At 42.4% G+C, this 15,023-nt stretch overlaps 1 protein-coding gene across 1 annotated transcript in view; it reads left to right on the forward strand.

Annotated features, from left to right (window-relative positions):
• The first annotated feature begins 11,044 nt into the window (after positions 1–11,044).
• Positions 11,045–15,023, forward strand: part of TAFA4 (TAFA chemokine like family member 4) — a 56,758-nt gene continuing 52,779 nt past the window's right edge. The window contains exons 1-2 of the mRNA XM_054387476.1: positions 11,045–11,124; positions 14,237–14,352. Of these exons, the coding sequence (XP_054243451.1) occupies positions 11,045–11,124; positions 14,237–14,352 (196 nt within the window). The remainder of the gene's footprint in view (positions 11,125–14,236; positions 14,353–15,023) is intronic.

Below are 15,023 nucleotides of genomic sequence, written 5' to 3' on the forward strand. Positions count from 1 at the left end.
ATTGTGAGCAGTGGTGCAGACAAGTATTGAGGAGATGTAAAGGGAAGCAAGGGCCAATATGGGACTAAACCTGAAGGCTGTGGTCAAAGGACAATGCTCTGGGAAACAGAAGATAGAGAAAATCTTGAGAGAGAGATTTGGAAGGAGGAGAGCCAGGCAGTGCTGGCTGTGAGAAGGTGTAGGAGTCAATCTGCACTCAGCCTGCTGGGTGACTATGTGTGACAAGCTTTGTGGAAAAATATTAAGTACAGCTCAGGCTTTCATGCTTTGTTTCCCCACCTCTCTGGCAATCTCACTGATAGAAGAGTGAACTAAATGTGCCATCAAGTTAACTTTTTTTTACACATGAATCCTGAGATTTCTTTTCATGAAGTCCCAGTTTCTTGGATGAAAATAATTGGAGGACATTTTTCTTTTCTGGCTTATAATTCTTTTTAAGAGAGTTAATAACTCTCCAGTGATGATGCAAAGTCGATTAAAAACTGATTCTTGTCTACCCTGAAAATAAACAAACCATCAACAACTTCTTACTTCCAACAGGTCTCACATCTCTAGGGCAATCCTAATTGGCTTCAAGTGAGGCAGGGAGAGTGAGGGGATCTCTTACTCGATTTCCAACCTTGCACATATCAAAGCATAATCAATTTATGCCACTTACTCTTCCCCTAGCTCCTCCATCAATTATGCATATGGTTATGTGACCATGAAATGTCTTGTGCATGAATGAAGGGGCAACAGAAAAACAAGTCCATCCTAGGCAGATTAGGACCTGAAAGACTAAAGTTCCGCCTCCCCTCAGCTCTGTGAAAGAGAAAACTTACTTACTTTTTTTTTTTAACACCTCCCCAAACAACAACAACAACAAAAACCTCTCAGCCCCAAACCAAACAAAAAAACCCAGCAAAGCCCCACCCCAAGAAAAAACCCCCAAACAACAACAAAACAAACAAACAAGGAAAAAAAAACCAATCCCAACAACAAAATCAGAGTTTCTAACTTGAGCCATGAAGAAGGCATGGCTTCACTCATTCAAAGGATGGCTGCGGTCTCACTTCACAGCAATTGATTGAGCCTCCTGGGTGGCAACAGGTTGTTAATGGAAGGAGGACACTTTGACGATTCAGGTACTTCAGAGGGCAACACCATGCTAACAGCTCCTCTTACTGCTTTTGTAGAGCAGAGACAGGATGGTGCCCAGTACTATTCTCCTTTCCAATCCCTCAGCACCTTTTTTTTGAGGTTCTGTCCTTTTTAATTGCGACAGTAGCCAGGGGTCTGGCTTGTTTCCTCATGCCTGTTCAGCAAGGATGAGAGCAGCAGGCAGCAAACGATTAACCTGCTCTAAAGAGGGAGACCTTTATTCACCGTTGATCACTATGTGACTCAGGTGTAGTCTCTTTCCGTGCCTGCCAGCATTCTCTTGATGCTCACACACCTGCTGCTGCTCCACGGCTGAACTTCTCCGAGGGAGAAGAGGCAGGGAGAGATGCTATGCAAGCAAGAAACTCAGGCAAGGGCTGAGAAGGATCAGGGAAGGAGGCCTGAAGGCTGGGACTGCAAGAGAAATGGATGAAGGAAATCCCTTCTGGAGCGAAGGAGGTAATTTGCTTAAGATCAAAATACCTGGGACACTGTGCAACCTTATGTGTCCATACTGGAATTTGGAACTTTTCTGGTTACAAGGAGAAAGCCAAGGGTCTGCAGGAGAGGGGTAGAGTCACTCCATGTGCATGGCAGTGGTCTGTCAGAGCAGCAGTGCCAGCTAGAGCACACTGCTTACATGTCACAACTGAAAGATCTTTTTGAGGTCTGTCCACTTTTGAAATTTTCTTTTTCTTCTGGCAATGTAATATTGATTCCAGCACCACAGGACCAAGGGCTCAGGAGATAATTAACAGATACATCTATCTGCTTGATTTTCTTCTTACCTCAGTAGTACGGTACTGTCAGGCTTTAGAAAACCTTATAATCTCCTGGTATCTGAAGAACACAATACAAACAGTGGACAGCTGCAGCCTCACCCAGGTCTCTCAGACTCAATGAGAGCAAAACCCAACTGTACCATGCCTCTGCTGTGACTACGGTGCTCCAGTTAGCTCTAAACAAGGAGACTTCTCTCCATGTTGAGCAGAGGTCAGAGTTTAGGGATGAAGATCAGTGGTGTCAGTTCTGGGATAGAAATGAAGTCATTCCTAGCTTAGTGCTGTGTACAGTGTGGGTGCAGTCTGTGTGGTGCTCACTTCATCCATCCAGCACGATGTTGCCAAGCTGTAGAAAAGTCAATGGAACTTTGTTCTGAGTATGCTTTTGTTCATTCAACTGGGATCAAGATTAAACAAGGCTGGGTTCTCCTGTGAAGTGCAGTTGTGTATTGACTATGCCATACAAATGCCTTGCTAGGTTGTTAACAGTGTTTTGCTTCTGCCATTCAATTACAGAAAATGAGGAATATTACTTGTTGTTGTTGTTTTGGTTTGGGTTTTGTTTGTTTGTTTGTGTTGGCTTGTTTTTGGTAACAGTTTCTGAACTGATGGCTTGGAAACCCAGTTTTGGAATTTTCCTACTCAGTAGAGCAATGATTTTATTACAATAACTTGAGAAGCAGATTCTTCCAAGCAATATTTTCTAACACTGGGTAAACAGCTTGTTTTGTAACATGAAAACCAAGTGATAAAACAAGATCAAGGAGCTGAGTTATAGCTCTTTGGTTTGTATCTCTCCCCTCCTGTGAAAGTTTAGTTCTTCACTGTTGCTGCAGGATATTCTGTATGCTAGGGGAAGAATTTTCAGCTAGTCCCAAGCTGATTGTGTTTGTACAGAATTTGGAATACCCATAATGTTTCCTTCCAGTTTGCTGGTAGTTATCCTACATGCTACCTCAAGATGGGCAGGAAGAACAGAGATGGCACACCACAAGATATTTTGCTGTTGGCTTATGTAGTTGATAACACAGGTGGTAAAAATGTGCATTCAGCCCATAATTACACCTCTGGAAAATTTAGTGCTGTATTTATGAAATGCTTTTCCTTAGAATATTTTAACAATTAGCTAATGAGTCCCAAGTGGAACAATTATCCCATATACCCAGACAGTTGGGATTCTTCATCAGGCAGTGTGCATCCACTGTTCATACTGCATGTTTGTGTTCTAAAAGCAGAAGTAGTTTTTCTGTGCTTTCCCCTTGGAGTGTTCCATGAATTTGAAACAAAAGCAGAGCCCAGGTTGTATTGGTGACACAGAAATGGACAGACCCTGCTGCAGCCAGAGGCCAACACAGCTTAGGGAAGCATGAGCAGATGTGATGTAACTATTTACTGTGAATGAGGTGTTTTGGGGAAGAATAAGAGAAAACAGTCTTCTAATGTAGTGGAATCAGAAGATCCAAATTTGGTTTCATAAAAACCCTGACAACAACCAGAAAAGTATCTAAATATAAAACAAGCTGACCCTGTCTGCATGAAACAAACAAACAAATCAATACTTGCAGGAGGTATTTTCAGTTTCTTTCTACCACAGTTTTCCTCCACTAGCCTCTGACTTGTTGGTACTGAGGATGACACTGTGAACAGTGACTATTTACCTCACATTTATATTCCAGTCCATTTTTTGCTCCAAGGCACAAAGGAGATGTAGTTCTGCTCCAGACCTTGAGCAAACATGTAACCCAGCCCTATGAATGGAGAAGGGAGCTTTGCTCATCCCACAGGTGTTCAGCCAGTTTTAAAAAAGCCTCCATCAAAACAGGCTCTGATTTTTTTGTGTTTTTTTTGAGTAGCTTGTACCACAGGTTTCCCACAGTGAGATACAGAAGATTTCTGCTCATGCACACACTAAATAGTTTTTGCAGCACACTATTTGCATGCTGTTTGCAGTAGCTACAGAGAACCACTTGTTTAAATCACACCCTTCTTTGTTCAAACCTCTTCAAGGAGACAGTTAGAAATGTATCCAATAAACTCTTCTTTTTTTTTTTTTTTTGACTAAACAGCACAGTCTTTCTTTACTGCTTGCAAATGTTCAATCTCTTAATCTCTCTGTTATTCCCCTGGGATTACCTCTCATTCTTAATTTGAATTTTCACCCATAGTCAGTTACCAGCTACTTCTTATATTGTGAGTCCTGGGCTGGCCACCAGGCACACAGAACAGCTCTGGGACCTCCAAGTGCGTTACCCAGAGGCACAAAATTGCATGAGATCCCTTCTCTGTCCTTTCCCTCTCTTCCTCTCCTGGTAATCTTTGCAAAATAACCTAGCAGCTCACCTGGGTCCTTCGTGAGTGGGAAGAAAGGTGAGTGACCTGCTCTGTAGTGGGTCAGTTATCTTTTCCTTCCATGGCAGAAATAAAAGTCCTGGGAATAGGAAACAGTGTTTCATTGCTTGAGATAATCTGTGCAGCAACTTGAATGGTTTGCTACCTGGCAGGAGAAGTTTACAGTAAGGAAAAATGCATATTTGCCATGTCTGAAGCATTGCTGAAGATAGTTCCCTCGAAGACACTTCTCTCTTTTTTTTTTTGATGTGCTGCCTGCACTACGTGAGTGCTGCTCTGCTTCTGGGAGGTCAGTGGGAGTGGAGCAGGGCATTGCCTGTGCTCTGCCTCCTCTTTGAACAGGGCTGAATCAATTCCTGTGCTTCCCTGAACGCACTGCCTGTAAGTCTGCCCATCTCTTAAGTGTGCCATACACCAGAGGGTGTGGAAGATTTTGAGCTGTAGTGAGGGACTGAAAGAACCTGGATAATCACAATGAAAAATTCTCTCTGATAATGTAGTTGAAAGAGTTGAAATGCTGGGCCGTAATGAGGAGATATCCTGTGCTGGGTGCCTAAATTAGGAAGTCTGTGCAACCTTACAAATGAAACTTTGAAGGCAATACCTCTTCAGGAGTTTAGTTTGCCTAGGATAGTTGTACTTTACTCTCTGAGTAGTCCTGATGGTCTTGGTAGGCTTTTTTCCTAATGCAAAGATGAGGACTCACTTTGAAATGCTAGAGGAGATTCTGAAATGTTTTTCTAAAAATCCAGTTGAGATTTTACGTCCTTGTGATGATTGTTTCACACACAGAGATTGGACTTTTGGACTGCAAGTGATCAGCTATTCTTGCCAGCATAATTCATATGCTTCATTTGCAAAAGTACTACTTCTTGCCTTGTAAATACACTTGAAAGCTGTGAGTTCTGGTGACCAAATGTCCCCAGAATACGCACTGGAGTTAGTGGATATGAAAAAGTTACACTTGCCTGGCCTGGAGGAGACCTGAGCTAGCCCCTGTAGTTTCCATTGCATCTGAGTAGACACCTGACTTAATCTGCTTCAGTAGAAGAGGGCAACAGCTTTGATTTCTAACTTCTCCTTACACTGTGTGAACTTGAGATCTGGCAGTCTGCTAGCTCTCACCTTCAGTCCTTTGCTTGAATTTGTTTTCTGATTCTCTGCAGTGCTGTCACTCTTTCTGACCTGAGCTCTGCTGGATTAAACTTGGCAGCCACAAACTTTCACTGAAAATGAGTCTGACTGAAAAAGGCTTTCCAAGAGAGCATCCACCACTAGTCTCACTCTGTCACAGTTAGCTGAGGAAGGCTACAGTGATTAGAGACAGAAATGGGGTGGTTTAAGCATATTTTTGCAGTTGTCCCAGTACATCCTCTTAGCATGCTCACAGTGTATGGAAGGTTTGTTCTCATCTCTGAAGGAGGCAGTGAAGACAGACCTCAGAGAACTCCAGATGCTGAAGACAGACACATTTTCCCCAGAACACATGACACATCTTGTCTGTGTGTTGATGGTTCAGCTGCTGGTGTGGCTGATACCTCAAGCTATGTGGATACAATAGCAGTTTGGTTCTTTTTTCTTAGGAGGTTGTGATTCATTTCCTTTAGCTCTCACTGACATTTTTTCCCCCCTCCATTCTTCCCCCAGTTGCCAGTAAGTGAGATTTGAAATATTCCTGTGGAAAGGGCTGACTAGTGGCGACAGACTTGAGGAGTCACTAGCAGAGACTGATGTTGTAAATGGAAAGTGATTTCATAAAAACATTTTACAAATTAAAAAATTTTAAACCTTAAAAAATGGCAGGTGAAGCATGTTGGGAGTCTGCTAGGGTCTAGAAGGTGCTGGAAATTGCTGCAGCCCCCTTGTGGTTGTTAGGCTACACACTTGGCTTGAAAGTGAAGAGGAACCCTTGCAGTTTAGTGCTACCTGGTCTGGCTAACTTTCTTGCTGTCTGCAGAGACTTCTCACTTCAGTTTGCCTTATGCTGTGAAGCTTGATGTGACTGGGCCTCTCTCAGTGATAGCTGCAGGAGAGCAAACAACAGAAAAGTTGATGTTGACTTTGGGAATAAAGGGTAGAGGATTTGGGCTCAGCAGAAGTTTTCGTTTCTTGCACTGTGAGAAGAATCTTATTTACTACGTGCATAACTTTGTGTCCTTCCTCAGACTGCATAATTCCTTCCTCTCTGGTGTAACTGTTACTCAGTGTGATTAATGATGGGCAGAACTGAAGACTTTAAGCACCTTACTTGTCCATCCTCCAGCTGTTTAGACAAGCAAGATATATCAGGAGGGAACATGAGGTACAAGCTGGAAGGTTTGTTACTCCTATTTGTGGTACCGATAAAGATCATCTCTGGTTATTCTACCTTCCATGGTTCGCTTCAAAGATCTGATGTTCAGAAACTGGCAGTGATGCAGAAAAGAACTGCATGATGAATTTAATAGTGCAAAGCCTTCCAAGGAGAGGCTCCCTCCATCTCTCTTATGTGGAAGTCTGAGACATGACAGTGGGCTGTGGGCATTGATACCTGAAAGTGGAGTAGGCTTTTATCTGCCAGCAAGAGACCTAATGAGATCAGATGCATAGAAGTAGAAGAGTTCAGATTGGAAACTGAGTGCAGTGTTTGAAGTGAGGTTAATTAACTGTTGGAGTAACTCAGGCTGTGGTGAATTTACTGCCACTTGAAATCTTCAGATCATGCTAAATTTACCTGGCCTGATACAGGGATTTCTGCATGGGAGACTAAATCAGAATATAAACCCTGTTATTTCCCTTTGGCTGGCCCATTTCTGTTTGTACATTTCTGTGCCTTGAGGTGATGGGGCACAGCCTGGGAGGTGGTGAAGGAAGAACGCAGTCCCTGTCCCTGTCCTGCAGCTGCCCACACGCCTGCCCTCCCAGAGAACAGCGAGCAGAGCAATCCTGTGACAGCAACGTGCTAATATGATTAACGATGAAACTTAATTTGCATGGACAGTTCATTCTGGCACAAAGGAGCGCTAGCAAATTAGAGACTTTGAGGTAGTGGTGGGGCCTCGGAGGGGATCTCTCTGAGGACCGAGATGGCTCCGGAGGGGGAACAATGAGTGGGATTCGGCAGAGCAATCGGTGCACGCTGCACGGATGAGATTTAATGAGATTTCCGAGTAATGACAAAAGTTGGAAGTGTTTAATAGCTCGCCGCTGAATTATGCATGCGGTCGGGGCCGGGGACAGCTCCATTGTGCCGGCGGGGCGGCGGATCGCGGGAGCCGGCGGAGCCGCCGAGGTGGAGGATGGCCGCCAGGGGGCAGCAGCGCCACGCCGCAAGGCCGGCGGCCGCCGTCCCTCGTCCCACCCTGCCTTGGCTCCGGGAGCCGAGACCCAGCCCGCCGCCCCGTACTGCCCCTGAGTTCTGGAAACGGAGTCACAGCCTGGTATGGGCTGGAACGGACTGCTAGAGGTCACCTAGTCCAAGGGCCTTGCAGGTTGATGTCTCTCCTGTGCTGTGAATGCAGCGCTGCAGGTGCGTTCTCACCAGAGCTCATCTCGAACTGCTGTCCAGCACTGCTTTGGCTGCAGCCCAGCGGCGCTGGCTAAGCAGGTGTTTGCTCTAGCTCCTGAGTTTTGTCTCTGATTCCCCTCAAACTCGAACAGCGCTGCTTTTCAAATGCACACGATGAGCAGACTGGGTTCTTTTTCCTCCTGTTCTAAGAAACTGAAGATATTGCTGTGTTTTCTCTCCGTTCTTTATTCAGTTAGACATAAAAGTTTCAAAGGGCTAATGGTGAGGTTAAACTTCTAGGCTGGCAAATCACCCTGTAAAGTTTGTGGCACTCGTGTTTGCTTTCCTCCTACCAATTGCTTTACAGAAAAAGAGTCTTTTAAGGGATGCACTATCTTTATTTTAAGTGAGGAATTATTGAGAATGGAGAAATTACAGCCTTTTAAATATTTAATGGATGAAGGTTTTTTAAATTATTCAATAGCTTATTATAAAAGATGGCATAAAATGGTTTAGTAAATTATTCTTTACAGAAACTAGCTATAAGAAGTATTTTACAACATGCAAATATTGGTAGGAAAAGTACCTAATTTAAAGTGCTATCTTGTTCCATCTGCCAAAGGAATTATACAATGCCCATACAATTTTCAAATAACTTTAGACCTTTATTGTTTCTATTCTTGAAACATTTCTCTGGGATAGAGAAATGCTATTTATAGCTGTTTCACTGGAGTGCAGAGTCACAGAGAACAGGCTGTGCTGGGACTGAGGTGCAGCAGATCCAGCCATTGCAATTCTCTTCAGACACCAGAACACTCAGTCTCAGTATGGGTGCATGGAGAGTTGTGTGACCTAAAGTGGGGTCCAAGGAGACTAAGGTGCAAAGCTGGAGTTGTTCATTGCCAGCCCACATGTAAATACTGAGAATGGAGCTCTTCCCTTCTCCTCCATCTTCTTCTGTAGCTTCCTGGCCAGAGTTTCTTGTTTCAAAACAATTCCTTTCTTCAGAAGACTGCTTTCCATGGGTAACTTCTCTTCAAATCCCTCCTGTGTAAATCACCTCTGCTGCACTGAAGTCAAGGACTTCATGCACAAAATCCCAGTTGTTGTCAGAAATGTTGGTGTGTCCTGGGAGCTGACACTGATTTCTATTTCATCTGAAGTGGTGCTCAGTTTGCCCATGGGTGGCTGGTGGGAGGGTAGTGCCTGCTCGTGGGAACAGCTGCACTTGCAAGCCATGCTGTCCCGGAGCTCCTGGAGCAGAAGGACAGGAGTGAGTTGTTTGTTTGTGCAGCCTGAAAATAAGCAGCTGTGCTTTCTGAAGTAATACTGGACCTTGAGACGGGGCAGGGACCAGCTGTAAAACCACTGGTCACAAAATGCACACAAAGTGTGTTTTTGCCATGAAAAACCTGGTGTTCCTTTAACCACTCTGAATGAGCTGAGCCTCTTGTTTCTGCTCTGATCTGCCTCCTTTAGTGACATAAACCAGCTGAATCTCAGACTGAAGATTGTACTGTAGGAGTTTGCTTTACACTCATCTCAAATAATCCTATTTTCTTAAGAAATATCACTGCCTGGAAGGCATCAGGAGGCCTCAAGGTATGCTGGTGGCTGTATCATCTGGTACTTTTGCTGGATCCATTTAATTAGAAGGAGATGGAATAATCAATACTTCCTTGTCTTTTGCCAGTGTCTTAGCATGTTTACAGAACAGGTTACACTTAAGTTGGTGTTTACCTGTGGATGCATCCACACAAGTTATTTTTCTCCTCTCCAATAAAAATGATGGAACAGATAAGCACTACAACCCCAGTTAGCGTATTGCAATATTGATTTCTACAAGAGCTTTGTAAGAATATATTTATCTATCTGTCCTATTATGAAATGGGTAAAAATGTACCACACCACCATTTCAGTCATTCAGTATGATATTGGAAAGTCTGTCTGTTTGTTTTATCTCAATAGGCCATTTGAGTCATACTGATTTATTTTATCTTATGTGTATTTGTACAAGAAAGGACTAATGTAGGATGGTAGCACTTTGTCTTAAGACATCTCTATGCCCACATTTTGTTTTGATTTTGGCTCACTCTGAAATAGTCCACACTGGAAAATGAAGACAGAGTTAAATGTGATTAATGATAGACTGCTGGCCTGGTACCTCTTTAATTCCAGCAATTACTCTATTTTCTCATGGTATTCTGAACAGAAAGGAGCTGAGTGTATTGAGCCAGAGGCTTTCCTGTCCTAAGCTTCTGAAAGGTGTTTGCTTACAGGCTTTTATGATCCCAGAGATGCTTTGCCCTCTGACATGATAGGGTAATGTTGTGTTCCTCAAAAGCAAATTTCTAATTGACCAAAGGAAGGGGGAAATGAAAAGAGAGGTGGGAGAAGATGAGAACAGGTTGTTGTGATCACTTCGTAGGTGAAGAGCACATTATTATTACTCTCACAAATGGCAGTGCGTTGTGTTTTCAATAGCAGGAGGTCAAGTTGAGCCCAGGGATAAAAGTGAGAGAACAAATACAAACACTAAAAGCAAAGAGACACAGACATCTATGAAATGAAGTGTTTGAGCTGATTATTCTGCAGAACTGCTGCAAAAGTGTCTCCACATAGTGGGGTTTCAAAGTGTAGCTTCTGGGTATGGGTGGACTGGGTGAGATGTGATGCTGGAAGCATGCAGAGATGAAAGTGCCAGAGGGTGCTTATAATGCATTGATCACACAGACACAATCCTATGGGTGTGACCCTACAGCCCCTCTGCTCCTGAGGCTGCCGGACTCCAAAGACCTTCCTTGGCTGAAACTTTATGAAAACAGTGAAAGATTTTTCCCATCTTTGATAATCTCTGGTTCAAACTGTTGGAGGTTTCACATAATCATGTGGAAATCTCCACTACAGTGGTCTCTTAGACCTTCCAACTTTCACAGCAGCTGGGTTGCAAGAGGACATGTGGTCGTAAGGACACAGGGAGCTGAACACAATAAGTTTGTAGTTTCTAGTATGGTGAACTCTGCCTTTAGTTAATGTAGTGATATTTCAGAGCTGCCTTAGCACAGTTTCTCTGTGTTCTTGGAAACAAACTGAAGGAGTGACATGACTGTTGCCTTTTGCCTTGGATTGCACTGTAGGTGGCACTGTGAAACAATGGTTTTGGTAACCAGGCTGTATTTCAGAGCACTGTCCCCACCGTTAATTGCAGTATAATGTGGCTTGCTTTCTAGGTCCCCAAAGCGAAGGAAACATTCTGAAATGCAGAAAGGCTTGTTTGCTGCTGCAAATGGGAATCTGGAATAGCTATGAAAAACACACTGAAATAATTGTGTTTGACTGGAACAAAATTCTTGCAAAGTCCCCAAGGTAAGAGCACTTTCTATCTTTCAAAAGACACTGAAGATTTGCTGTTCTGGTTAGCAACAATATCCACTTGAATCCAACAGGGAGTGAAGGCTTGACATTTCTGAAAGTGGCAGCCCAACCACACTGAAGGGCTCAGCACCCCTTGCTGCATCTGTCTGCCAGATTTCATTCTTCTCCTGCCTTTTTTAAGGGCTTCTTGTATTTCTTTGTATTACCAGGCTGAAAACTTGTGTCCTGTCTACCTCTGAGGCAGACTAAAGCCTGCAAAAGTTGTACCGTTTTTGTGGGACTGAATGCTTTTAGCAGCCTTTCAGTTTGGTTAGAACTAAATTGATGCTTTGTAGTGATACAATTATTCCTGGATACACTTGAATACACTTACAAATGGGTGAGGTGACTCTCTTAACCTGGTGAAATGTGGTCTAACATTCCCTGTTTAACATCAGGCGCATGGCTTCAAAGGAGTCGAACTCATAATCTGGGAAAGCTGTTGAAATTAGTTCATCACACAACTCTTTCCTCTGAGACCACCTTTGGCCCTGCACTGGGAATGGTGGGAACACCTGGGCTCTTAAATGCTGAAGCAGCAGCTGCTGAGCATGTGATGCATGATTTGGGAATAAATACCTGTCCCTTCCATCAGCTCACACCAGAAAGGGCATGCTCAAAAGGTCTGATCTATTTACTTAATTCCAAGGGTTAAACCCTGATTTCAGTCATACCTCAGGAAAGGTCCCTGTCTTCATTATGATACCACAAGAATGACACCGGAGCTGGAGTCTCCACTAATACCCAGATAAGTGTCTTATGTTTGCATTTAGAGCAGCACAGGGATGCTATTGCAAGATGAGCAGCTGATGATTTCCTGTTCAATGGTAACTGGTGCATGAGGTGTAAGCCTTGTGTTTCTCATGGAGGGAGGAAGAATTCTAAGGTTAGATTCATCACTCTGCTCAAGAAAATGAGGTTCGTTTACCTGGGCAAGATTTGGGTGACTAAAATGTGAAATGGTTAGTTGATTTCAGAGCTTACTGGCCAGTTTCCTTAGACTAGAACAACAGCAATAATAGTATTTATGCCTGTTTCACAGTGACTCAATCCCATTAGCTGCAGCAGCATTATGTGGTTCATTTGGGTGCAAGAGGTGAATTAGGCTCATGCTTATTAGCTGCTCTGAATTAGCCTGAGAGTGCTCCTTAAGAGGATACTTGTAGGGTAGGCAAGAACCAGTGACATTTTTATCTTCTGGGCTTGATTCATGCTTGCAGAAAGCTGCTATATACTGCTGTAAAAGAGCCTCAGTGTGTTTCTTCCTCTACTGGTTCATTTGTATTCAGGGTGCCAATATAATCTGTTTGAAACAAAGCACCTTCTTAAAGCAAGGAATGGTATCTTTTTGCCAAATCAGTCCTTAAGATGCAAAATAGGTGGTTTTATTTTTTTAAGGAATCTGTATGCAAGTGTGTTATTTTTTAGCAATATTCAAGTGGCGCTTAAAAAAAGTTTGTAGGCTGAAGTGATGTCTACAAGGACAGCTGAAGGTGCTGAGGTATTTATCAATGTGGATTTTTTTTTTATCTCAAGTGTAGAATAGTGTTTTGTTGCTAAATTACATTTACATACAACAGTCCTCTGGTCTCTTAACTTTTTCTATTAATAAGTGCATTTATGAGTTGTTTGGGGTTTATCAACATTCCCATTCATACACAATGAGAGAACAAAATTGTTTTGTGATGTGAGAAAGGGAAAATTATGCAAATGCTTTAAAATGAAAAACAAACAAACATGTTTTGGTTTCATTTGTAGATGGTTATCAAATTTAAAACAGGATCCAAGTGTTACACCTGGTTTTGAAAGTAGAGCTGTCTAAGGCATGAGGTTTTTGTTTTCAAGCTACCATCTCTATTCAGCATTTCAGTACTGGATTAGCTGAAGATTCTCAGGTATTCTGAAGATACAAACAAAATATTTGGAAAATACTTTGAAGAATCAGAACTGGAATCTGCAGGGGAAAGAAGTTCCCAAAGGACTTTTTGGTGTAAATAAGCATGCTTAGGATAGGCTTGTGCAAATCCCAGTGTGTTGATTAACTGCAGACCAACGTCACTGCTATGAACGCAGTATTTAGTTCAATTTATGCAAATCTATAAATTGCCTTTAATTGATTTGATGTATTCCTGCTTACAGCATTTGCTGCAAGTGTGGAATGTTGTGTCTCAGGGTTCAAATGCATAATACCCATTTATGTACAGCACAAGTAATAAATCATCATAACTGAGTTTAAAAAAAAATGATTAGATTACCTTTCTGTATGATGAATGGCATAACATAAGCTATTGGGGGATTTAATTGTAGATATTTGCAGCAAAATTACTAAGGATTTGTGGTCTTAGTTCCAACACTTACATGAATAAGACTAACAATATCCCCCTTCTTTTAGAACAAGTGTTTTCTGAAATGCAGTTTCTAACACCCTGGCAGAGCAGTGAGTCCTCACATATCTGAGTGAGGTGATGGTTTCATGAGTGTTCAACCCTCAGAATATTTACTGATCTCCAGGAAAGCTCACAGATGTTGTGTGCTTGGGTGATCCAGCCAATTGAAGTGCTTGGCTGCATGGCATGGTAGCTTTAGCAAGTGTGTCCTGAGAAATATGAATTAAAAAGGACATTATTCTGTGATGTTCCTATGCTGTTGGTACAGATGCAGTTAAAAAAATAGTAGCACAGTTTTAGTGATATTTAAATTTAAATGTGGATGGATCTTAATTAAAAAAAAAATCAACCCCACACCTCTTATCTCAGATCTCTAGAGATGTATTGCATTCACTGTGTTATTATACATGTGTGTCTGTGGGTAATACAATGTGATAGCCATTGCCTTGCTTCTGATTATAAAACATGCTTAACAAAGAACTGATCACAATTAAATTGTGGATATGTTTTTTGGGGTTTTGTTTGTTTTTGGTTTTTTTTTTGTCAGTGTTGCCTTGCAATAAGCCATATTAGTTGTTCTGTGACATCTTTTCAGCTTTTCCTCCCCCCTCATCGTTTTTATGTCATTCCCTACTCACATTGTTTTTGCACTCAACTGCATCTTTTTCTGCCTCCAGGATGAGATTCTGTGCCAAATCAATGCTTCTATCTGACTGGCTCTTTCTGGTCTATGTGTTAATGGTCTGCTGTAAATTGCTGTCCGCCTCTAGCCACCATCCCCGGGGGCACACAGGTAGGAGCTTTTAAACTCATTATGTGCTACTGAGCCCAATTAATACCACTGCAGAATGCTAGGGCCACTTTTGAGCTATGGATAATTGATGAGGCTGTTGACACCGTGTTATAACCAGTGAAATGGGTTAAAAATGCAACAACAACAACAAGAGAAAATGAGTTATTGTAAATGTTCATGGGGGTTTTTTTTCTTTAGTAATTTTATGTACTGAAGCTCACCAGACAGTTTTTGGAGTGACTTCATGACTGCTAGGACTTTGAGATTTGTGTCATTTTGCTTTATCCTTACCCAAAGATATTCTGAGATGTATCTTTATCCTCCCTTTCTTAATCCAGTTGTTATCAAGAGACTTTATAAGGGTATCATTGGCTTTGATGGGCAATAGATCAAAGCCCTCAGACTTAGCCAGTTCTTTCTCTAAGTAACACAAGTACTTGACTGTGGTTTAGTTCACCTTGTGATATACTCCTTTTCCTAATTTTCATAGTGAGGCAAAGAGAAAGACACTGCATTTAAGAGGGCATGCTATTGCAGGAAGGGTACACCTACCAGGCACAGTGTAGTATCTTATTATAAATGGCAGAACTAGCTCAGAACAAGCTTGGTTGACTTCATGAAGAGATACCAGACTAGAACTTCAAGGCAACATCTCTGTGATAGGACCATGT

This window comes from Indicator indicator, chromosome 15 (assembly GCF_027791375.1).
Source record: "Indicator indicator isolate 239-I01 chromosome 15, UM_Iind_1.1, whole genome shotgun sequence".
NCBI classification, from domain to species: domain Eukaryota; kingdom Metazoa; phylum Chordata; class Aves; order Piciformes; family Indicatoridae; genus Indicator; species Indicator indicator.